Source organism: Mauremys mutica, chromosome 3 (assembly GCF_020497125.1).
Source record: "Mauremys mutica isolate MM-2020 ecotype Southern chromosome 3, ASM2049712v1, whole genome shotgun sequence".
Taxonomy (NCBI): domain Eukaryota; kingdom Metazoa; phylum Chordata; order Testudines; family Geoemydidae; genus Mauremys; species Mauremys mutica.
Genome location: NC_059074.1, coordinates 139,158,457 through 139,185,123, shown reverse-complemented (window position 1 = coordinate 139,185,123; position 26,667 = coordinate 139,158,457). Strand labels below are relative to the sequence as shown.

The following is a 26,667-nucleotide window of genomic DNA, read 5'->3' as shown; positions in this document are numbered from 1 at the left end:
CCTCTTTTCTCAGTCATTATGGACAACACCACCATTCTCCCTTTCATTCAGGTCCATAATCTGGGTGTCATCTTTGACTCTTCCCTGTCTAGAACCTCACATCCAGTCTGTGTTTAAATCTTGCCGACTCTTTCTGTACAATATCTCTAAAATACAGACTTTCCATTTGCATAACTAAAACTCTTGTCCAGACTCTCATCATCTCGTGTCTCAACTACTACAACCTCCTTTCTGGCTTTTACAAATGCAATTTTGCCCCCTATAAATGTGCTGCAGAGATCATTTCCCTAGCCCATTACTTTGACCACATCACCTCTCTCTTTGCAACTCTGCACTGGCTTACCCTTCTCTGTCACATAAAACATCAGCTACTTGTCTTCACTTTTAAGGCCCTTCGTGGTCTACTGCCACCCAACCTCTCATCTCTCCATCGCTATCAAAATGTCCATTCCCACTTCTAATCAGCCAATAATGCCAACCTCCATCATCCACTTGTCACATTTTCGACAAGCACCTGCTGCCTATCATGCTGACCAATATTATTGTTTCCTTATACTCCCCCATATCTCTGTCTGTATATACCTGTTGTATCTTGTCTTATACTTAGATTGTTAACTGTTTGTGTCTGGTCTGGTCTTTTTGTTCTGTGTTTGTACAGTGCCTAGCACAATGTGAGCCTGGTCCATGACTGAGGCTCCTAGGTGCCATCACAATACAAATAATAATTTTTATTTAAGCTCTTTTTGATGCTAGTTACAAATGCCTTTCATTTGATACTTTTTTCTGGGTAAGAGGTACTCCTCACCGTATGTGTTTTCATTCTCTTAAGTGTTTTCTACACGATAAGGTACTTGTATATTGATAGCTTTCTTTATAAAATATTGCAGCAGTTAACAAAGTACAAATGTCAAAAATGAAAAATAATCTTCACTCTTGCAAGATGCATTTAATCCTTTTGACTGCTTTATGGATGTACAACACTATGTATGGTAATCCACTTTGGCAGGCATGTGGGAATGGAAACACTAAATGTAGTTTTCAGGGTTCCATAACTTAATTTCCCACTTCAATTGTACTCAGAATTAACTAGCAGCATTGAAAAAGTACAGTAAAAATAATTTGAGGGAATTTTGTGTAAAATTTTCTGACTGGTCATATAGCAATTTAAAAATACATGGAAGAAGCAATATAGAATTTGACTGATATGCCTTGGATAATGTAATTTTAGATGTATGACTGAAATTAATTGCCAAAACACAGATTTCATCCAGCACAGCATTATGCAGCTAGCAATAGCAGTGAAGGTGTTAATATATCTGAGGACGATATTGTGGTAGTGATCGTGAATAGGCTTGCTTAAAGACAAAGACAGAGAAACAAAACATTCTTTTTGAAAGTGTAAAAGCATTGTTGAATTCAGTTACACACACACACACACACACACACACACACACACACACACATATATTGTTTTCCTTGTATTCTCTAGCAGAAGTGGTGTGACTCAGTGGAGAATCAAGTAAAATCTTTTTAAAGACTTATCTACCGAACCTGACTGCTGCGTTAAAAATAACAGAATATGCTGATAGCTATAAACAACATTTAGGAGGGTATTACTCTCATGAACAGGTAGGGTACATCCACACTACCCGTCGGATCAGCGGGTAGCGATCGATCTATCGGGGATCGATTTATTGCATCTCGTCTAGACGCGATAAATCAATCCCCGCCGCGCTCCCTGTCGACTCCAGAACTCCACCAGTGCGAGAAGCGGAGTTGACGGGGGAGCCACGGCCATCGATCCCGCGCCGTGAGGATGGGAAGTAAATCGAAATAAGATACGTTGACTTCAGCTACGCTATTCTCGTAGCTGAAGTTGCATATCTTACATCGACACCCCCCCCCTCCACACACACACACAGTGTAGACCAGCCCGTAGTTTTGTTCCAGAATTGGCATTCATCCATTTCTCTGGTTTACCCATCGTCACCACTATGAATGATCATATTGTTGGGTTGTGGGATTATATCAGAGATAAACCAATCATTCTCTTCTTCCTCCTTTTTTCCTCTTCCATCCTCAAGATGATTTATATACTACAATTTATTAAAATGTTGTTAAAGTTCTTAAATCTTTGTATAAAATGTAGATCCAAATTTTTTCATGGTATGCAGATTTACAGAAAAGTGCAATTTATTTGCCTCTCCACTAATCCACATCAGTTTATCTGAATTGAACATTACTATGGAGAATTAACAAGAATGAGACTTTTTATAATGAAGAGTGCAAACGCTCAGAACTCATAAACTGTGTAAGGTTAATCGCTTCTCAAAGAAAGATATGATTTAGTTTAATAGCGGACTGTAAAAGGCTAACACCTGGATACATGCAAAATTTAATATATTTGAACTTGTTCATATGTTGAAATTTTTTTAGAAGGAATTCAAAATGTTGAAATTAGAAACAAAATATTCTTATAATTCAGGTTTATATTTTGGTATAATCTCTCCAGGAAATTACAGTTATGTTCATGCAGATTTTTTTATTTTTTTATATAATTAAAAGTAGTCTGTTTCAATAGAGTAGGAATCTTGTTGACTGGCTGAATTGTTCTTGAATGTTTCCCAGCATGATACCTGTCACAGGAGTGCCTCATAAATTATAAAGTACTCAAATATTTTTTCACTTTTTATTCTTTTGTAATCCCTCATTTCAGGGGGCAACCTGATACCTTTTGATATGAAAAAATGTTGCCAACCCAGTTGCAACTCATCATAAACTATATTTAGAATTCAGTATAATGTCTTTGTATATTCAACAGTTCCTTTAACTCCTTCTGAAGGAAGCAGGTTATTAAGTAGAGTCATATTTGAGTTGTTTTATAGATGTGATTTAGAAAGCAAGTTAGATATTATATATTCAGTACACCTCTACCCCAATATAACACAGTCCTCAGGAGCCAAAAAAATCTTACTGAGTTATAGGTGAAACCGCGTTATGTCGAACTTGCTTTGATCCACCAGAGTGCACCGCACCGCCCCCCCCCCCGGAGCGCTGCTTTACCGCGTTATATCCAAATTCATGTTATATCGGGTCACGTTATATTGGGGTAGAGGTGTATAGCATGAACCAAATTTGTGCATACTATACATGTTCTGTACATTTACAACAGAATAATGCATTTGCATAATACTATAAAATACAGTATAAAAGTTTTCAGTATTATTTCCTACAGTACCTCTCCCAGTGAGGCAATCAAAGGTTTTTCATTTTACTAGTAGAAAACTTGAATAAGTATATGCCAGTTGTGCACGCCTGCTAAATTGAGTAGATTAAATCTTGATTTATATAAAAAGATTCATAATATAAAATGATTCATAATATCAGCAGAGAATTTGGCCCATAGTAACATAGTGAGACTCAGCAAAGACTGACAACTATCAATCTTGCACTATAACAGAGTGCTTCAACTTGAAAATCAAGAGGAATTTTTCAAAGGCACCAGTTAGAGGTGGGCACCTAGCTGACCTTTGTGTCTGAAAAATCTTCCCCCAAATTTTGCGGCCACCAGTGTGAGATTCTGTTGCAAGACAAATGCAGTGCAGGGCAACTGGAGTTGTGCTAAGGAATTGTGTGCTGAGAATTATAAACTTATCTCTCTCTAAAAGAGGTAAAATCTGTCATTTCCAAGAAACACATTTCTTACATTTTGGAGTGAGAGCACTATTCTTTACTGTATTATTTATTTGCAATACCATATGTGGTTTAACCCAAAAGACTAGCTGAGTTAGGTTCTGAATTTAAGTACATATATTTCAGCAGTTCCTCACAAGAATGTTTGCTAGAGATTAAAAATAAGCTGAGATGCATCTGTGTTTAGGAAATAAATGAATCTGAGGGGAAAAAGAAAAAGAAATTGTTTTTGTTTTTCTGGCTTCTTCCCTATTTGTCTGTAGACAATGATGAATAAGAATCTCAATGGTTGCACTAAACCACCCCAAAATTTCACAGTTCACTTGCCCAGCATCATATCACCAGCTTTTTGGAAGTCATTTATAGTGGTGGCTCCTCAGAGAAGAGAAAGTCTGCACAATTTGTCTGTCTTGCTATGTAAAAACACAGACTAACACCTCTGCTACTCTGAAACTTCTTCCCTATGTTATCAGAAGAGGTTAAAGCAGGAGCATGAGGCAGCAAGGAAGGGAAGAGGAAAGATATAATGTGTCTTTTGGGGGGTCACGAGGCATATGGAATTAAAGGGCACATCTACACTTCGAGCTGGGGGTATAATTCCCAGCTCAAGAGGACATACCCATGCTAGCTCTGATCAAGCTAGTGCACTAAAACTAGAGTTTAGCTGCTGTGACACAAGCAGCAATGCACCAAGTACACCTCTACCCCGATATAACACGACCCGATATAACACGAATTCGGATATAATACAGTAAAGCAGTGCTCTGGGGGGGGCGGGGCTGTGCACTCCAGTGGATCAAAGCAAGTTTGACGTAACATGGTTTCACCTATAACGCGGTAAGATTTTTTGGCTCCCAAGGACAGCATTATATCAAGGTAGAGGTGTATATACCCATCTAAGACCATAGGCACATACTTCAAGCAGCTAGCCCCTCATGCAGCTACATGCTAACTTGATGAGAGCTAGCACAGGTATGGGAGGGCAAAGCCAGCATACAGATCTGTGTTCGTGCTAACTTCTAGGCTTTTCAAGTCTCCTATATTTGGAGTAGAGTGTCTAGTGTGATGAAAGTAAAATGGAGAGCTGCACTGTCAGATAAGTGTATTTGAGAGAAGATAAGGCAAGAGAGACTTAATACCACAAGGAGAGGGATGGGAGGAAAGGCAACAGTCTTGCAGGCACACGAGGAAAACTTCATAAGTATTTGGATAAAAAAGTTGCAAAAACTAATAAAAAACATCAAAATTGTTGCAGAAGTGTTTTCTATACCATTTTCACTTTTTAAAAATTCACAGTTTTGAAAATAAAATTGGTTCCATTTTGATCCCTACACAATGGAATAACTTTAAAAAGTATTGGAAGTTTTTTCCTGACCAGCTTTAGGTAATTGAGATCCATCAGTTACCAGTGTTGGGACATGAAGTTAAGCACTAGTGACAACAGGTATGTAGCCTTGATTAAATTCTAGCTGGCTCAATGTGGTTGTGATTGGACTTGAGAGGCAACAGAAGGGAAATTTGCCCTTTAAATCCTAGAAACCTGATGCTAGAAGCCTATGTGTAGATAGATAGATAGAAGTGTCCATATTTCAGTCTGTATCTAGACCTAACAGGAGGTGAGAGGAGATATGCAGAAATCAGGGGAAAGGCAGCACAGAAAAGGAAAATACTGATAGATTATTGAGCAAAAAAGAAAGAAAATACAAAGGCTAGATAAAATCAGTATGGGGAAAGGGAGAAATTAAAAGATAAGGGAGCGCTAAAGATAGAGAAAAATAGAAAAGATGGAGAAACAAACAGCATTAACTCTGGAATGACTCAGACTGAAGCCAGTAAAAGAATCTGATCACCTGACCTGAAGGTCGGAAAAATTTGAAATAATAAAATTGATAATAAGAGGGTAAATGAGGAAAAAGGGGAAAAGATGTGTGTGTCACATACCTTCTGCGGTTTCTTGGAAAATCATTGAGTGCCTACAGGTGAATTTTGGAAAATAGAATGTTTAGAAACAATTCTGCTTATATATCTTAGATTTTCTGAACTTTTCTTGTACTAAGGATTTTTGCATTCAACAGGAATGTGTTCTTCTGGTCTAGCTGCGTATTCCCTACATGAATATATTTGTTTTTGTCGCATCACAATCATTTCCTCAGAAACTAATAAGTGTGATGCCAAAAACAGAGCATTATGGCTTCAGATAAGGAGTAAGGAACAGTAAATAATTCTTAAGCACTAAAGAAACTGTGTTCATACTGATATCCAGAATGACAGACAAGCCAGTAGAAGATGCAGGAAATATAGCCAGAGCTCATTCTCTATACAATGTTTCCCAAACATCTCCAGAAGTTATTTGCACCAGTACTACAGGACCTAACTAGCTTTACTCTGTTTGTAGCTCATCAGCCTGCAGGTAAGTCCTAATGGTTCAAAATTAGTCTGACTTTCAGGTCTACAGGCTTGCAGTTTGATAACTTTGAAGGTGAGTTTTACATCTTCATTCCCTGCCAGAAAACCTTGAATATCTTCCTGCCACCTGTCTGAGTATATCTGTAACCAAATGGTTTTGTCCCACTAGAACTACTGAGCCCTAAAGACGTGGGCTCCTTCACAAGGGTGTCATCTTTCTCCATACCCTTGATAATTTTCTGGTTTATTCTGTCTTCTTGGAAAAGAGAGGTTTTATTAATGCCTATCCTTGCTCTGGTTTTGTCTATTAAGGCACTAATTCTCTTCTTCCTTTGGTCCTTTGCCTTGTTCCCACTTCACTGAGTGTATGTCTGTACTACAATGGGAAGGTGTGATTGCAGCATGTGTAGGCATACCCAAGTAGCTTTAATCAAAGCCAGTTTGGGTAACAATACCAGTGAAGCCACGACAGTGTGAGTGGCTGCATGGGCTAGCCCTGCTTGCTCAGGATCCTGGTAACATACTTGAGTAGAATCATAGGACTGGAAGGGACCTCAAGAGGTCATCTACTCCAGTCCCCTGCACGCATGACAGGACTAAATATTAGCCACACCCCCTGCTGCCACCGTTTCACAGCTATTGTTATGCAAGCTAGCTTTGATCTAGCCCAATCAAAGCTAGCTCAGATATGTCTACACATGGTGCAATCGCACTTCCTGATTGCAGTGTAGACATATCCTGAGACAGCACTTCTTAATGAAGTGAAACATTTGACAAGAAAAACTCATGATGTTTATGGTTTGATATTGAGACAACAGTGACCGTGAAGATCAGTGGCAAAGTCAGGAGGAGCAATTAGGACAAATTTGAGCTGCCTGCAAAATAATAAAGGGGCACAAGTTTTGAAAGATTAGACCCTTCTACCATGATGGTAATTTTTAGGCTGAGATTTTTAAGGAAGCTGGTGCCGAACACCAACTGCAATTCAATGGAATTTGGACACATAACCCTCTTAGGCGCTTTTTAAAATCCCAGCCTTTAAGAGATGTAAAATGCCACACATCACACCAATTTCACTTATAAAAAATAATGATTTCCGGAGAGAGCCCCCACTAACTTGGTGATTGTTTAAAGTGTGTGGCCTTTTGATGGTGCTTTAAATTTAATCAGTTTGCATGCCTGGACACTTATGGATGCCATTGTCCCCTGAATGGGAAAACCATAGGTAAATTCCTTCTGGTTCTGAAATACCACTAACAGATGCAACGATTGCAGCTGCATTTTCGTTTGTTTAATAATTAATTGAATTATTCATGGGAAGGCAAATTTGAGATATACTCTCAAAGATAGTTAGTGGCTTTTATTCACTACTTGAAAACAAAGATGTAGTAACCCAAACATTAAATACCCATAAATCCCCTTTTCTTTGTGATGTGAAACTTTGACAACCTGTAATGACATTATGTGATGTAGCAAGAGAATATAAAAACTGTTCAGTACTGCAGGTAAATGATAAAAGAAGAAATTGTCTTTGAGGCACCTACTATAATGGGTGCTCTAAAGTAAACAATAACAGGGAATTTGTTTTCACTGTACTAAAACTCTCATGTTACTAAGTTATATACATGCAGTTGAGGTTTCTAAGATTCTAGGTCACTAGAAAAGACATCTTCAGTCCACCCTCAGAAACCATGTGCTGTAATAAGTTTGATTAACAAAAAAACTATCAGCATTACTAAATGAGTTTATAAAGTCTGCACAACACAACTGTCTTCATATTTTTCTTTATTTTGCTACCATGCTGTATTTTCCATTAATTTATTTAAAGGAATGAAAATGTCGTCATTTTTGATCTATTAACATTCTTTTTTTCACTTCTACTTGCAATTGTTGTAAAATACAAGATCAATAAAAGATTTTTTGCCTGTTATAAAAACATCAGATTGAAAAAACACAGTTCTGTGTGGTAAAAAAAAGTAGGAGTGATATTTAGATACATGTTTTCAAAATAATGCAGGTATTTAGATGTGACTGCAATTTTTATTGTCACTAGCAGTAATACAAGGAGTTAGCTACAAATTGCATTGAAAATATAATCCTTAATACTAGGCCTGTAGCAATTGTCTCTATTTCAAATTCCAATTTGTCTGTGTTTTCAAAGCTTTTTTTTTTTTACATTATAGGTTTGTAGATCTTTGAAAAATAGTGTATTTGATAATGTATCTCTTTTTAAAATACAATTTTTGCATTTCTTGTTTATAGAATATTATTTAAGGACAAAGACCGGAATTGGGAAGAAATTGAAAACAAGTTACGAACTGAGAGCGAAGTTCCTATTGTAAAAACTTCAAGCATGGTATGAAGAAGTATCTTCTTGGGATGGAATGAGACTCATTTTCACCTGGTTTCTGATTCATAAAAGATTGGGCATGTTTTAAAGGGGAAGAAGCAAGGCAATAAGCTTGAGAAAAAGTTTGAGAATTTAGGAGACTTTCTGCCTCAACATCTCTTAAATTAGTTAAAATTTTCATACTTCATGAATATTGAACAAAATTACAAGAAAAACATTCTATTCTCTAGAATTCAGCATCTTAAGAATATTCATTTAAAATACTACAAGGCATAGTTCAACCATTGTGTTTTTATGCACTTTGTTAGGTATGTTACATTAGGACAATAAACCAAAGACTAGTGTATTCAGAACATGTCACTCTTAGTGAGAAATGGCCTGAAATAACCTTTTTTTTTTTTTTCCTGAAGAATGGCTTAATAAATCAAAGAGTCAAAACAAACACCGACTCCTTAAAATACCTTTAATTTGAGCAAAGAATAATTTAGTAACCCTCAGAATTTAAAATCTGGATTATGTTTAAGGAGGAATTCTCACTGGAATTATTTCACATGCTTGAGGAAGACCGATTTAATTACTCTCTCTTACTATTTAGAAAAATAGTTGTACTTTGAGGTAGGTGAATAAAAATATTTAGGAAATATTGTAGAAAGAGCCATCTTCAAAATTAAGCACATTTGTTTTCTGCTTTTCAATTGACATTATGAAAAGTGTAAGTAAGAATTTGTTATTCCTTCTTATTTAAGGCCAGATTGTGGCCCATCTTGAGTGTAAGGGAGTTGAGCATGAGAGTTACCCCCTTACTCCATTGCACTTTGCCACTGCTTCCTGCAGAGCCACTACACCACCTCCTGATGCCCAAAGGAATGGGAAGTGTAGTCACACCAGTGCATTTGTAGTGTCCACACCCATCAAGTCTACTCCCTTCCTGGAGCAGTGGGGAGACCAGGAAGGAGACTGAATTTACTAGTCATGTTCTCACAGCACAACAGTGCACTGTTCCTTGCAATGGGCTAAATCGCAAGCTGATTAACCCTTAGTTTTCAGTCTTATTAAGTCACTAGATATTAGAACTTTATCAGATTTGATAATCTAAATCCAGCTTTATTTTTCTCTTAAACCACTGAACATTTGCTATTGGTCTTGTAATTTCTATAGAACACTCATTTTTCAAAGGCAGCTCCACTTTCCTGGTGAAGTGCTATGAATTAATTGGGTACATTTACAGGTTTTTTTTAATTTGGCAAATAATTCATAAAAACTTCTGAAGTAAGCTTATAATATTAGAAACATGGTACTTAAGAGAGGTAGTCTCAAGTCTTTTTCAATGCAGGTCTTTCTTTTACCAAGGAGTCTAAGTTTGTATCCTAAAATTCATTTATATATACTTTTTATTTAAGGATTCGCATAGAAGGAACAAATTTTAAAATGAAGTTTTAGTTTTTGTATTTGTTCCTAACTTGATTTATTTTAATTTCACTGTTTTTCCTATGGCAAAACATTAAAGTCCCAAATTTTTTTGGTTCCATCTACTGAATTTCTAGTTTCTATTTAGTATTTAGTATCAACGGTTTATTGGTCAGTGTCTAGCACCAGATTGTAGAATTCCAGTATTTACTGGTTCTAGATCAAATGTTCTCAAAAAATGCCGAAGGACTATCATGACTATTGTCCGTGGAACATTGATGTCATGTTCAAATGTGGAATCTGCTGAACGATATTGCCTCAATCCATCAAACCCAAGATAATGGGCTCAAGTCTTTCTTGGCCACCTTCAAGAATCCATAAATTGGATTAATCAGTACAGAGGTATTCCAAAAGAATTCTGGAAGTCAGTTGCTATTTTGCAAAATTCTTAACTTTAAAAGAAGAATGCCTAGACAGTATAGCTCAGACTTTCCAGGCATGGTCACCATATTAGCTGGGTGCTCAACTCCAGTAAATTATATTAGAGCCACCATCAAGCTAACCTCTGCCAGTCTCTGCCAGTTAGAATACCTCTTGTCCTGTGGTATAAGCTATCCTGATTACCCCTAAATCAGGTTATGAGACATGAAGCATCTTCCCCACATCCCCTAAAAATGAATTTATATTATAACTTTCCTGCAAAGCCTTGCCGGTTAGCTGCCTCAATGTTCTGGCAAAATGGTTCTTTCCAACCCTGGTGCCATGAGGGGATTCAGTCTGGCTCATGGTTGGGAATAGGTTTTGTGGGTCCATGAGCAAAGAATGGAATGAGCCTTGATACCCATGGACCCCATTTAAGGAATTGATGTGGGCAACTGGTCAGTTAAAGGAATTCTTTGTTTCTGATAGGGCATCCAGTTGTGCATCCCACAGCAATGCAGCCTGACCTAACTGGCATTCTGGCCAGGGGCCCTGGTTATTCCCACCACCATCACCACCACCTCCTACGAGCCATTCCTACCGCAGGGAGATACAACCCAAACAATAAATGAGAAGCTTTATTTTAAGTTTACCATTGAATTATTAAATCTGCTTTTTCTTAGTGAAAAGTAGCACTAGAAGTTTGAATATTTGTTTCTTCCCCAGGAGATTTCATCGATCTTGCAGGAGCTGAAAAGAGTTGAAAAACAGTTGCAAGGTATTTCATGTTTTATACAGTTTTGCTGCATAATGTCTAAATGCATTGCAGAAACCCCTAATAAATACTGGCCAGGGTAAAGTAATATTAAGGCTCTCCAAAATGGCTCACATTGATATATTTTGTTTTAATTCAAGTCTTTGGTTTAAACAGTTATTTATGGTACATCACTATTTCAAGAAACTAAGATTGCAGGGTGGAGTAAAAATCCCTAATTTCCTGACCTCCTTCATGCATAATTGTACATTGCTGTGTAAAAGTAATCATCCTGAAGTACAGGGTTAGATATTTTCCATTGAAACCATGTAAACCTTATTCACGTCTTACTAAATATGAATGCTGGGAGAAGATATTGTGAACTGAGCTAAACTACATGACTCGGGGAAGAATGAAATTTTCTCCATTGGCCAGTTTCTGACTGTTCATAGAAGAAACTTTAAACAATATTTTTCATGTCATTGTTTGAACCAGTGTATTATATATTAATCTGTTTGAAGTAGTTAGGATCTCCATGTAATCTAAAGCAAGACTTCCATAATGTGTATATATATATATAAAAGCAATAAACCAAAATGTTACTTTAATAAATTATAATAATGATAATCCGTAATCAAACATTATAAATGTTAACATCTCACTAAAGAGGCTTTACTAAATTATTTTAAAACTAAGGGGGGATATGATTGTGCACTTTGTACAGAAGAGAGAAGGCCAGAGTTAAAATGAAAAGGAGAGAGGTTCCCAAAAGAAAACAAGCAGCTTACATCAGGAAGGCTTGACAGATTCAGTATTTTTATTTATGTATGTATTTGGCAGGGGACAGTTTTGCAGAATGGCAGCAGAGATTCAGACTGATTAGATTGGATAAATCAAGACCTCTCCAAGGCACTAATATCTTCATGTATAGAACAATTCAGGACAAGAAAGAAAAATATAGTAAGAGTGCAGCCTGTAGGGAGTGTCTAAAACAGGTTATTTTATTATGTCCAAAAATTAAGGACTTCCAGATTAATGCTATAAAAGGGATATTTAAAATTACATTGTCCTCTCTACTTCAGAGTACTGAATAATTTCTTGATAATACATAGAGCTACCAAAATACTAAATAAATGCTAAACTATTGCTTTTTCCTGTGTCAAGACTAATTATGAGGATGTGTGGTGGGTGGAGATGTATGCTCCAGTTATAGAAGTTTGCTATGCAGACATGGCTAAGAGTGCATCACATGGATATTGCACTTATGAAATAAATAAAATGCAACTTTAAACTATCAATTAGCTGAGTTTGACTACATTAAAGAGAACCTACACATAAAATGTATACACACGTAAGTGTGTGTGAGGTGAAGAGCAGATTATAGTTTCGATGGGAGAGTAATGGTCCATGTTTATGTATATTTCTTTGTGAGATTGGGTTGTGTCGTCTTGGTTTTTTGTATGTTGTATTGTAATTTGCTGTTTTGTTTTCTAATTTGATTTAAAACCCTCTATTAATGTATGTTTTTTAAAAATGAAAATGTCAGGAGAAAGATCTAGACGTCTTGGACAGGTCATTGAAGATATCTGCTCACTGTACACAAACTCAAAAATGCTAATTTGATTCTAAGTTATATTTGTATTAAGGGATGAAGAGTAATAAAGGACATATTTTAATATTATACATATTTATATACATTGATTACTGTGTTTGGGTTAAGTCACTTTACCTTAAAAAAATTAGAAATATGAGGTCCTGAGAAGGGTAACAAAATGTATGAGGGAGCACACATTTAATCCGAGATTAAAACAGTGATTATTTAGGTGCTCAGACAATCTAATTACACTTTATGGAAACACAGATCAATTCTATTTGGAAAGCAGAAATATACACATTGAGCATACCAAATTGTTAATTGTACCATGAAGCTCTATTAGGTACTTCAGTTTTCCCCACTTCCTAATGCAGTCAGTTAAAAGGGGTAAAAGAAATTACTGTTTTATGCAGCATTTAATCAATTTATGGAATTTAACTACTATAGGATACTACTGAAGGAAATATAATATCTTAGTAATATTACAAAATAAAAACTCTTGTATGTGAATAAGAACTGCATCTGCCATTACAGTATAAGGGCTATTGGCCATCATGGTACCAGATACAAGTTGATCATCAGCTAGTCTTAGACTGTTCACCCTCTCTTTTTTTCTAACCAAACCATGCATTGTATAGGTTTTGTATAGTTTCCCTGAAGTATTCATGCTTAGTATATGAAAAGGCTTCTGCCAGAGGTAATATACCAAGCTACAGTCACCATCATGTTCTAGTATTCGAGTAATTACTTTGTAATGTCCAGCAGACAAAAGGCCAGCATCTCTGTCAATATTCTGGCATTATAGAAATAATCAATAGAACCGAATCTTTGCATCATCATTTCCATTCAGACTCTGAAAATGAAACAGAACAGTGCTGAGTTATTGATATTAATGGGTTGTCTGCAGACTCTTAACCCAGGGGAAGGGAATCAAAGATGTGTATGAATTCAAATGACAGAGACTTTGTTTAAGAGTTGTCTTTCTCAAAGCACAAAACCCTAATCTTTGTTTTTGTTTTGTTTCTCTCCCTCCCTCCACTCCTTGGTGGTTTAGTGATCAATGCTATGATTGACCCTGATGGTACTTTGGATGCTCTGAGCAACTTGGGATTTACAAGCCCTGTCTTACCTGCTCAGCCTAAACATAAGTCCAGCCCTGTTTCTCACAGTACCCGCGCTCAGATACAACCAAACTGTCAACCAGAAGCTAGGGCCCTTCGGCCTGCCGTCATGTCTGTTCCAACTGCATTTGACAATGTTGAATCCAAGCCTGACTTCAGCATACATTTCAACAGGTTCAACCCGGATGGGGAGGAGGAAGATCCCAGTGTGCGTGAATGACATTATTAATTGTTGTCATAATTACCATCAATATGGAATGTCTAGAAATAAATTAAAAGTCATAATGTTGCTTTTATACAAAAAAAAATGTTCAAACTGCAGTTGGTTTGTTAAACCAGTTTTCTTTAACTGTGATGCTTTGATTGTCATGCACATCCTTTTCAAACCATACAGATGAACATTGATACCAGTGTAGAAAAGCAGATTGTGGCAGGTTTGCCCTTTGTGGTTGTGTGCTTTGCAAACAGAATTATATCAGCAGTCTTTCCATATCTAGATTTTTCTTTTTAAGAGCAATGCTTTTAAAGTGACCTGCAAGCAGACTAACATCCAATGTTACTGAAACCCCAAGTCTCCTGTGCCAACCTGTTCTATAAATGGACCTCTTCAATTAAAGTTTGTATAGAATTATTGAACAGTTATGTTTGCTGAATAAGAGGATTTATATAGGATACATTACCTTTGAGTACAATAACACATTATTGTATAAGATAAGACAGACTTTGCAAAGCATTCATTCTTTCATACTGAAATTTTCAAACAGTTCTGTGATTTATATAACCTTGTTGCTGCGTAAATTGTCTTGGAGTTTACGAAGTTCAGCTATTATGTTTGCACTAAGAATTTGCTGGGAGTGGTAGGTGAACATATCAATATCAATAGGAGTCAGTCTTTTGATGTACATAAAAAATTGATAATACTGTACTTGTTTCAACAGAGCAGTGTTTTAATCCACTTTCCGAAAGGACAATTTGGCACTTTTTGATCTTGTTCAAAACGTCTTTTTGTTGTGAATGAAAGTAGAAGGATTTCATATCTCATTTCTCTCCAAATGTTTGTCGAAACAATAAAACAAGTTTACACGTACAACTGTGTGGGACATTTAAAAGCATAGTGAGGCAAATGGGTTCTCATACTAAGTTGCCAATTCAAATGCAACATAAGTTTACAAAAGCGATGTGTGTTTCTTGGAATGATCATGAGGTGTAAAATTTTCTTCTGAAGACTTGGAGATAGTAGTCATAACTTGATTGATCAATAGTCTCACTCCCAAGCAAATAAATTGCTTCTGTATATTTTCCTGTAGAATCCTCGTAAGTCTGTCTCTCTGTCTTATACGTTTAAAAGGTCTCTGAAAGAAGACTGCTAATGTAGATTTCTTGCTTATACCACTGAAAAGCAAGTCTATTTAAAATATCCTACATAAACCTATTTTCTATATAAGTTGTCCCAGTAACGTAACATTTGGAAATAATAAAAATAAAAGTAAATGACCTTGTATTTCCAGAACACTAATTTGGAGGAATCTTATTTCTGTTAAATGTAACTAATAGACTGGAATTTCCCTGCTTTTGCGTCAGTCTCTTTATATTAATGTTATACATACAGTTTTGCAGCTTTTATGAAATGGTCTTTAGTAGTTCAGCAATAATCCTATATGACATATGTTTAAAATACTTTCTGTACATTTTTAAATTGTACAGGATTTCAGAAGTCACTAAAAAGTTGGACCAGTTAATAAAAATGCAAAAACATTTTTGTAGTGATGTAAGAAAACCAATAATTTGTGGTATAATGGATTTCATATTTGTTTAAAATAAAACAGAATATCCTTCTTGTACAACTCGATATTCTACTCCATTAGTTTACAGAGGCGATAGAAAATGTTTGAAATGGTGCAGAAGGGCAAAAATAAATTGAAAATAGGGTCAGGTGTTGAAAAATTAGTGCACCAAAACCACCATCACAATTCTTTCTTTTGTTTAATCCTTGGGAACAGAATTTTTCCCCAGACGCATGAAAAATAGGAAATGGTTTAGGAAAAATTAAAAATTTAGGCTCTCCGCACAAGATTTTGTTTGTGTTCATTCAGGCATTTACACCCTTTTGTTCTGTAAGAAGCGTTTTGCATTTACTATGTTATTTTGTATGGACACATTCTCCTTATTTATTTTTGTTACATTTATTATGTATGTTATTTTGTTATATGCATTTACAACTCCATTTTTAAATAAAGTGTTTCTGGAACTTTATATAATCTGTGTGTATATATGTAATTCAGTGGTTTGGAACTAGGAAGGTTCAGAAGTTTCTGCTTTGTTGGAACTTACATTAAATCACTCAGTTAGGGAATGGCATTTTCCTAAATGTACTTCCAGGTAGTCTTTCTTTCCTGGAAGACATTACATTGTATGTTGTTTCTTCCAAATCAGATACACTGCTCTGACAATAATACTTATTCTTCCTTTCCCGCATCCAGGTTCACCATTTCCACGCTGGTTTTTACTTCTGCTTGTGCAGCTAGAGAGGCAAAATTCAGACCTGTCAATCACCAAGTAAACTCCGCCTTCAGAAATTAAAACAAATGAGCTTTGATCTGCCTTCTGGCAGCAGCAAATGGTAGTTTCCAGACCTGTTTTCCATAAGCTACAAAGAGTAAGAAATCCTTTTAAAACATTCTGATTTTGTTCCAGATTGGTGACTTTGCTTGTCCCAGCTGGGAATTGGCCTGTGCTTTTCTTCAGCAGCCTGTCTAGTCAGGGTAATGTGAACGTGCTCCATTGAATGCAGCAGCCTAATGTACAAATTTTGCTCTAAGAAACATTCTCAGTCAACATGTTCCAGCATCTAACTTCAGCCGTCGGCCCCACCATTGGCACTGGTACCCCAGGCTTCACCATTCAGTGATGTGCACATCAGAGGCTGGGGATAAGATCTCTGGCCTTGCTTCAACCCAACCCCTCCTACAACCTGACAGTCCAACAAACAGCATTGATGCAAGATGGTGCTCAGGCTCTGGTGTCTGCACTCGGCAGTGCAGCACAGAGCACAACAGAAGGGACTAACTCTGATCCTGCTTCAGTAACCCTTCCAGACTAGCAGGCACAAAACTGGACAGAGGTACCAGAAGCAGCTCCACAACTCTCAACTTCAGACCAGCAGAAGGACCCAAGGATCAACTGACTCCATGGATTCCAATTAGGCAAGGCTCTAGCACTTAACACCCCAGTAGGGACATGCCCTGTGCCCCACACGGACCTTGTGGTCGCCCCCACCTGAGCTGCAACTGTTGTAAAGGTACCTCCCCTAGCTGCGAATGCCTTCATCAGCTGGGAGTGAATGCCTTTCCTTGCTTGTATTCCTCCCACACATACAGCCCCCCTCTCTGTAAGCACTGCAGCAATCCATGATTGTCTCCAGAAGGTGGCAGTTCATCAGTGGCCTCCCTCTTCAGATGTTCTACCCACCATTCTTCAAATAGAGGTTGCTCAGAGACTTGTCTCAAATGGCTCCCACTTGAAATCAGACTATTGCCTGCCCTGACTGGCTGACTTCAGGAGGCATGGGTCCCCGCCCATCTGTGAACATCCATCAAAGTTGCATTTCTGGTGGCCATCACATCTTCATGCAGAACAACTGAGAAATAAGGACATTGCCAATGGAATCTCAGTATTAACCTGTACAGGATAAGGTTACCCACAACTGCTGCTTTGCATCAAAAGACAACAATGTGTTTCATCAGTCTCAGAAGAATGGCTCTCCTTAATATCCAACCTAAAATTCAAGCATATGATTAACATTCTCAAGGCAGTTGTGATTTGCTTTGCAAGAACTTGGGCATATAGAAAATCTACAGTTATTTCTCCTGTAACGCCCAGTTGTAAAAGGCAAAGTAATATCTACTGCTAGGTAGCTTAAAATTATATTAAAGGGGAAAATAAAAGAGGGAGATCAAAGCTCAGCCAGTAAGAGCACTTCCTGCCTCATGGGCCAAAATATTCTTTGAATCCTAGGAAAAAAAAATTTGCAAGGCAGAAACTTGGGCCTCAATCCTGTCAGCATGCACATGCTTAATTTCACTCTCCTGAATAATCACACAGCAGTCAGTGGATGTGTTTACATGCTTCTTAAAGTTAAGAATGCAGGATTGAGGGGTTGATAGTTTAGTCACGCTTTTGCCAGACACTACAAACTAAACAATACAGGCTTTGTCAGATTCTGCCATTGCTAGGAGTAAACCACATGCTATAATACTTCAATACATCTATAAATCTAGAACTTTTTGCTTTCAGTTTGGTAAGAGTTATTCAAAGCACTTTCTTGGGAGTGAAACCTCAACAGAAAAATAGTGAGCCAAGACGACAGGCAGAGTCCATTGATAACCTGTATGTTTCTCTTCTCTGAGTAGTAGTTCCCATGCTGACCCTCTGCCCCCACTCCTAAATGTAAAAGGGCAAAGTTCTGTTCAGTAAGCAAGTTATGCTACTGTGCTCTGGAGACACTTTAAATCAGGGGAAGTCAGCTATTAAGTGTTAATAGTTAAAGTTAAGCTATTTTTCAGTCCAACTCCCATCAAATGATTGACAGGCCCAGTTCTGCAGCCTTATCCACAGAGCAGAAGTAAAACAATAAAGGAATGATGAGCCTGAATAATCAGAGAAAAGAAATCCATTGTCCAGGGTTTTTTTTCCCACTAAACACTTCACAAACACTAGCCAATCTTGTGACGCAGGTGAATATTAATTATCCCCATTTCACAGTTGAGCAAATGGAGTATAGTATGACTAAGGGCTTGGCTACACTGGAGAGTTGCAGTGCTGGTGGAGGCTTTACAGCGCTGCAACTTAGTAACTGTCCACACCTGCAAGGCACATCCAGCGCTGCAACTCCCTGCCTGCAGCGCTGGCTGTACATCTGGTCTGCTTGGGGTATAACAAGTGCAGCGCTGGTGATGCAGCGCTGCTCGTCAAGTGTGGCCTCACACCAGCACTGTTGTTGGCCTCCAGGGTATTAAGAGATATCCCAGAATTCTTTTAACTAAATTACTCTCTTTGTTTTGCTATGATGCCTCTCTTTGTTTTGTTGTGAACTTGGGGCTCCGGGAGCTGCTTATCTAAAAAACAAACACAGCTCTTGTTTGCTGTGATCAATCTGTAACTGACTGTGAACAATCAATTGAGATAACCCACTACCTTGCTGTGAATGAGGCAGGCAGGGGGATGAATGTCTACAGCCTAGTGTTTGCTTGAGGAGAGAAACAGTGGGGGGAGGGGGAGAAAGGGAGTCCGTAGGAGCAGCTGCTTATCTGGTCTGCAGGCTATTTGCAGTTAAGAGTGAATGAGGGGTCGAGGAAGTGTTCAGCTCCCTGCCTTGCAAAATCTGACACACAGTGTCGGCTCCAAAAATCCACTCTCTCTCTCCGCCGCTCCCTGTCACATTCCACCCCACCCCCCTCTTTTGAAAAGCACGTTGCTGCCATTTGAACGCTGGGATAGCTGCCCATAATGCATCACTCTCAACAGCGCTGCAAATGTGGCCACACTGCAGCGCTGGTAGCTGTGAGTGTGGCCACACACCAGCGCTTTCCCTACACAGCTGTACGAAGACAGCTGTAACTCCCAGCGCTGTACAGCTGTAAGTGTAGCCATACCCTAAGTGACATAAGAACGTAAGAATGGCCGTACAGGGTCAGACCAAAGGTCCATCTAGCACAGTATCTGTCTACCAACAGAAGCCAATGCCAGGTGCCCCAGAAGGAGTAAACCTAACAGATAATGATCAAGTGATCTCTCTCCTGCCATCCATCTCCACCCTCTGACAAACAGAGGCTAGGGACACCATTCCTTACCCATCCTGGCTAATAGCCATTAATGGACTTAACCTCCATGAATTTATCCAGTTCTCTTTTAAACGCTGTTACAGTCCTAGCCTTCACAACCGCTTCAGGTAAGGAGTTCCACAAGTTGACTGTGCGCTGTGTGAAGAAGAACTTCCTTTTATTTGTTTTAAACCTGCTGCCCATTAATTTCATTTGGTGACCCCTAGTTCTTGTATTATGGGAATAAGTAAATAACTTTTCCTTATCTACTTTATCCACATCACTCATGATTTTATATACCTCTATCATATCCCCCCTTAGTCTCCTCTTTTCCAAGCTGAAAAGTCCTAGCCTCTTTACTCTCCTCATATGGGACCCGTTCCAAACCCCTAATCATTTTAGTTGCCCTTCTCTGAACCTTTTCTAGTGCTAGTATATATTTTGAGTTGAGGAGACCACATCTGTATGCAGTATTCAAGATGTAGGCGTACCATCGATTTATATAAGGGCAATAATATATTATCCTACTTATTCTCTATCCTCTTTTTAATGATTCCTAACATCCTGTTTGCTTTTTTGACCGCCTCTGCACACTGCGTGGACATCTTCAGAAAACTATCCATGATGACTCATAGACTTAAGGTCAGAAGGGACCATTATGATCATCTAGTCTGACCTCATGTACAATGCAGGCCACAGAATCTCACCCACTCACTCCTGTAACAAACCCCTAACCTATGTCTGAGTCATGGTTTAAAGACCTCAAGGTGCAGAGAATCCTCCAGCAAGTGACCCATGCCCCACGCTGCAGAGACTCCAAGATCTTTTTTCTGATTTGTTGTAGCTAAATTAGCCCCCCTCATATTGTATGTATAGTTGGGGTTATTTTTTCCAATGTGCATTACTTTACATTTATCCACATTACATTTCATTTGCCATTTTCTTGCCCAATCACTTAGTTTTGTGAGATCTTTTTGAAGTTCTTCACAGTCTGCTTTGGTCTTAACTATCTTGAGCAGTTTAGTATCATCTGCAAACTTTGCCACTTCACTTTTTACCCCTTTCTCCATATCATTTATGAATAAGTTGAATAGGATTGGTCCTAGGACTGACCCTTGGGGAACACCACTAGTTACCCCTCTCCATTCTGAGAATTTACCATTAATTCCTATGCTTTGTTTCCTGTCTTTTAACCAGTTCTCAATCCATGAAAGGACCTTCCCTCTTATCCCATGACAAGTTACATAAGAGCCTTTGGTGAGGGACCTTGTCAAAGGCTTTCTGGAAATCTAAGTACACTATGTCCACCGGATCCCCCTTGTCCACATATTTGTTGACCCTTTCAAAGAACTCTAATAGATTAGTAAAACAATTTCCCTTTACAGAAACCATGTTGACTTTTGCCCAACAATTTATGTTCTTCTATGTGTCTGACAATTTTATTCTTTACTATTGTTTCAACTAATTTGCCCGGTACCGACGTTAGACTTACCGGTCTGTAATTGCCGGGATCATCTCTAGAGCCCTTGCCCATGTTCTCAGAAGAAGGCACTGTCAGAAGGTGGAATTACAGCTCTTGAGTTCCAGACACCCAGATAAGCAAGTATGTTAAATTTAAAGGAATCTACCTGAACCGAAGAACCTAAGTCCTATTTTCAGAAGTTACTTAGAAACCCAAGTCTCACTGCAAGTCACCTTTGTAAATGAGATTTAGGCTCCTAAATCACTTAGATGCTTTTGAAAATTTTACCTGTTACATCATCCAGAAAAGGATATAGAAAAGGTACCAAAGCTAGAAAATGTATATTAAAAAAGTCTAACTTTAGGGACTAATGCTTATTATACTCATGTTAAGCATTAGTCTAAGCCCACTAGCTCTTCAAGGTTAGAGTTTTTAGCCAAATTAAAAATATTAATACATATTTTCACAATTATTAGATTCTCTCACCTTGTATGGGCAAGATAGTGAACCTCTGGAGTGAAAGTCATTTCAGGAATCTAGGTCTTTATACTGTACAAACAGTAACCAGTTTAACGGCTTCATCCATTTGACAGAAACACTACTTATTTTTCAGCTGAATTATAGTGGAAATGCTGCTGATCCTTCTTGACAGAAAAAGCTGAATTGATGGCAGATACTGCTTGAATAAAGGATATCTACAGTATGAGGCCCCTACACTCCTGAACTGTGAGTTTCTCCATATATGAAGCCAGTCTTGGACACACAGGAAGGAGGACACAGTTAAATGTTAGAGGTACAAAGAAATTATATTACTGATTAATATAATGCCATCTGTGAAACAGCTATTCTTTCAAGCTAAGCAAAAGAGAGTAAAGCAGGAAGGAGATAAAGCAGAAAAAAGGCATAGTAAGAGGAGATGAAGAAGAAAAGTGCTGAGCTTGTGGTATTGATGACAGGTTTGGATGGCGGAGTAAAGAAAGTTCACAGCAGATAATTCAGGTGGTGACTGGGGATGGGGATCGGGAATAATACATTTTAAAAAATCAGCTAAGCATAGTAATGAAGGCTAATAATGAAACTAATCTTTCACAGTATGAGAAATGAAACTTAAACATGCAAGGGAATCAAGTACTTTATAGTCAGAAGTTGATTTAGGTGAATTGAAAATTTGCAGATGGGATAATAATGAATAGAAATGGTTATTAGGTAAGGAGGGAATACTAAGCAGCTGACCAAGGCAATGCATTAATTGGTGACGTAGAATAAGTGTGAAAAGAGCGTAACTGGGTACAGACCACAAGTGAGAATTATGCTGAGGCTGCAGGAGTTCTCTCACTGGGACATGTGCAGAAATCTTGCAGGTACATTTCCTAGCTCTGTCTGCTGCTGTCTGCTTCTTCTAGGGCACCATTCTGCCTCCTCCCTTCTAGACAGGAAGGTGGGTGCGCTCCACAGCCTGGGAGGAGGAGGGCTACCTGCACTTCCCATCCCCTTCTGTTGCTGCAGAAGTGTAGTGCTCCCTGAGGTGTGGTCTTCTCTTATGCCCCAACTATAACGCATTCTCCCTTTGTAGCAGATAGAGACCATCCCTCTGCTAGGAAAGAATGGAGGTGCTGCAATAAATTACAGTGATGGGCACCGTAGGAATGTGTTATCCTCTCTGTGACCTTTGTGTTGCTCAGGCTTTCTGGGCATTCTTGATGCTTGCAGCAGGGTTGCTATTTACTCAGCACCCCTTCATGGCTAGAGGTGCCTCTGCAGCATCCTTGCTCTGTTCCTACATTTCAGAGCCCCATAGAAATTCCCTCCAGTCTTTCTCAGGACTGCCATCAACCACTGTCTGGGGCTGGGTTAAATTAGGTTCAAATTAGTTCAAATTAGTCATCAGTGTCCCCAGATAAAGTCCATTACAACAACATAAAAGTTCATGCCCATCTCTGGATCTTCTGCTGCACATGGAGCTCTGCCCCGGGCCATTCTTCACGGAGCCACCACTCCTGTCCTTGCTAGCTGGAGCTCAGTTTTCTGGCTCTGTCTTCCTTCTCCCTAACAGTGCACACCCTGTTCTGAGGGAAAAAGCAGCATATATACTGCTCTTCTTTGGAAAGCTTCCCCCAGTTTGGTTGGGAGGAAAGGAAGCCCTGCCCCACCCTACACTACAGAGCTCCTGGCCCTGGTTTTTCCCATCCAGTTACTAATTCCCCAGGACCACTTTCTATCATTTGGCTACAAGATCATTTCCAGGGCCTTTGTTTATTCCAACATCCCTGCAATGGCATCCTCTAGTCTTAAAGGGCCTGTGTACCCTGTTACAACACTGAACAATAGGCTCTTTTCCTGACTGTTGCACTGCTCAAGATTGTTGTAATCCCTGAGCTAACTGGAGGCTAGACATTTTGAGGTTCAATGAAATGAAAGTGAATCTTCCCAGGAAGTGGGTGCAGGCTGGAGGTCTGGTCCCCCTTCTCTCACTTGGGGACTGAAGTAGCTCATTTTTGATGAACAGTCATGTAATGTAAGTCTGCTACGCTCCAGAGCATTCAAACTGGTGTTTACAAATTCACTATATTTTAGAGGTTGTTCTTTGGTCTCTACAGTTCTCATATCAAGATCACTGGGGCTACTGTTAATTGGAACTAGGACATAGTTCCATGACAGGCACTAATAACTTTAAAAATGCATGATTAAAGTAAAAAATATACTGCTCTGGAGACAATACCTGCAATAATCCATCAGTACTTCAAGAAATCTATGTTACCAGACACACCATTAGTACACAGCACAGCATAACTCATGTTCACCAATCACTCTCTAATGGTGGCAGAGTATTGATTTATGGGGACCTCTTTCCAAGCGGTGGAATAAAAAATAATTGCACAAGTCAGAATAACTTGGCTCGTGTTGTTTTCCTGGCCCTGCTTGCCATTTCTTGCAGTTGACAAATTCTTTCCTACAAAACTCTTGCCCACCAGCATCCATTTTTGCATTGCCTTTTTGTCCATGCTGGTGGCTAAGGTGGATGTTTTGTATTTGTTTCTTTAATTATTTTCCTGATTATTAGTAGAATTTCAGATTTTACATAGATTTTTTTTCTAAGTTTCACATTTAAAATGTTAATCTTTTCTGAAAAAGATACACCCATGACCTCATTAACTTTCTTACTGTGAGAACAACACAGAATCAAACAGAAAATCGAGGCGCAAATAGCTGGTGCTACATTTTCAACCAACACCAGTTCTTCCCAAGTCGAGAACACTGAAATGCTTCAACCAGGCTGTACTGCTCTTGTCAGGATTTGTAGTTTGAAGTCAATGGGACCTGTGGTCCTAAATCACTCTTGTACTTTTGAAAATCCCACCTAACTTTAGGCTCCTATTTTCAAGATTTTGGCCTGTTGATATGAAAACATACCTGATAACTTTAATACACTGAAAGTCTAAATAACACGTTCATTGTTAACACTGAAGCAATTTGGTTTGAAGGGAGATAGATTTTATGTCACTAAGAAAAAAGTGTTTAGTAAAAATACCGTTTTAGCCCCTGATTCGGCAAACACTTATGGCACGTGCTTACCTTTAGGCACAAGTGATCATATTTGAAGTCAATGGGACTATTCAGGTGAGTAACATACCTGCTTAACTGGCTGCAGGATCAGAGCCTTCATTTTCAATATTTTGTTTTTCACCTATAGTAGTTTTATAAAATTCAAATACCAGACCCTACCAGCTGTGGTGTTTGCGAATAGCATTTATAATTTAGTTCATTATTGATTTAGTCTAAATTCACAATAGCACAATTTTTTAAAATTAGTTGTCCAAGGTCTCAATGTGATTGAAATCAATGATTTAAATTCCTGGGGGAGAAGGGATACAGCGCCACACCTGCAGAGCAGTTTACAGGACTGAAACCTGTCTAGCTAGCTCAGGCTGTAGTAAGCTGAAACTGGAGACCATAGTGCACAGGAAAAAGAATGGATCTGTGGAGCTATCCATATGATTAAAAAAAACAAGCTAGTCAGAAGGATGTTTCTAATTAATGTTTTTCCCCCAAGGAATCAAAATGGAGACTTTAAGGCTAAACTAGCAGAAAAAAATCAATTCAACATCAATTCAACACTGTTTCCACTTTCTGGAGTTCAGAGCAGGATAAATGAGCAGGGATGTATGTCATTCCTCCTATAGTCACTCCCAGTCCCACACAGAACATCTACTAAGGGCAGCCAAGAGCGGTGTTCCCCTATCTTTGGGGAGGTTCCTGGGAGGCTTCCTGGATGTAAGGATTCAGTGGAGCCAGAAGTTCCCAGAGCTAGGGTAAAAGCACAGGGCCTCCTCCACACAAATGGATCTCTGGAGATCTATGAGAGTTGAAAGCTGCTGGAGGTGGGTGAGGAACCCTGGCCCTGATGAAAGAATTTAGAGGAATGAGGTGAACCTGTGGAGTTTTTTTAGTTCCTGGGCCCTTCCTTCAGGCTTACTGCTAAGGGAGGGCACCACTGCTGCCACAAAGTGAGGTTCAAATTGGACAGGATTATTTTATGAGCATTCATATTGTTTGCGGTTTTGCAGTCTAAGATAATGATCCCAAGGAAACAATAATAAAAGTTTGCCCTTTGGTGATGCCTTCCTTCTATGATTCTCAAAGCATTTTACAATCCTTACTTCAGTTTCTCAAAACCCTTGGGAGCTAGGGAAGAACTGTTATCCATGCTGATGGGGCGGGGAAAGGAGCTCACAAAGATCTTTGTGAAACAGCTTTCCAGAAAATGCTGACACCAGATTTTGCTAAAAATTAAAAACTTATTAAGTGATGGTAGCTATCCTGGTGGAAATAAAAGCCATTTGGTCCATGAATGTTGATGCTTTTAAACATCTACGGTATCCATGAATTCTTGATAGAGATCAGGGGCTCTGTCAAATGTATCTTTCTAGCAAATGAGATTTGTCCTTCATCTGTCAGTATGTGTGTGAAAAGTGTTTGGTAATGTTTTCTTGGCTGTTTTTAAAATTTATTTTTTGGTACTGCCCCATGTCCTATCGGTTGCACTGTGTTGAATGCAATAATGTCTACTCATTTTATCTGGGCTAATAAGGGTTTTATGCACTTGAGTTATTGTAGTTCTCCATGCAAACCATCTCTTTGTTAGGCTTGGGTAGATTGATTTGTTTCACATTCTGTAGCTGCATTTTTTAGAGCTTTCAATTAAAAGTCGACCAGAAATGTCTAATACAGTTTTAGCAAAAAGTGTTCAGTCATTTATATCAAAGCTTGGGCTTTTCCATCAGTAAACTAGAGGCGCCATATTATTAGTCAGTTATGCAGCAGTACAATTAGACTAGGCATTGAAGGCAGTAGTATATTTTTAGCCCTGTAATTTAGGGGTTTATAATCTGAAAGTTGATGCAGAAGGTCTAAGGTGAATTTCATGAGAGCAACTGTACTGTTTCTAGAAGTGATTGGGAACATCTAAAAGATGATACACTGTTGTATGGTAGCTTGTAGCTGTGTATAGCTAGTCTGGTCCCCGCAAGAAAGGCGGGAGTTAGGTTGAGAGAGACTTCTGGGCCTTTGCCAGTCTGCTGTATTGCTCTGTGATAGTGCTTGGGATTAGATAGTTGGTGGGCTTAAATCATTGTAGCACTGG

General features: G+C 38.6%; 1 protein-coding gene across 9 annotated transcripts in view; it reads left to right on the top strand.

Annotated features, from left to right (window-relative positions):
- The window catches only part of CEP170 (centrosomal protein 170), a 199,841-nt gene extending 183,850 nt beyond the window's left edge, over nt 1–15,991 (top strand). For all 9 annotated transcript variants that reach the window (XM_045008470.1, XM_045008472.1, XM_045008469.1 and 6 more), the window contains 3 exons: nt 8,362–8,455; nt 11,003–11,054; nt 13,679–15,991. In XM_045008470.1, coding sequence (XP_044864405.1) covers nt 8,362–8,455; nt 11,003–11,054; nt 13,679–13,965 — 433 coding nt within the window. In that variant the 3' untranslated portion in view covers nt 13,966–15,991. The remainder of the gene's footprint in view (nt 1–8,361; nt 8,456–11,002; nt 11,055–13,678) is intronic.
- Nucleotides 15,992–26,667: the final 10,676 nt, after the last annotated feature.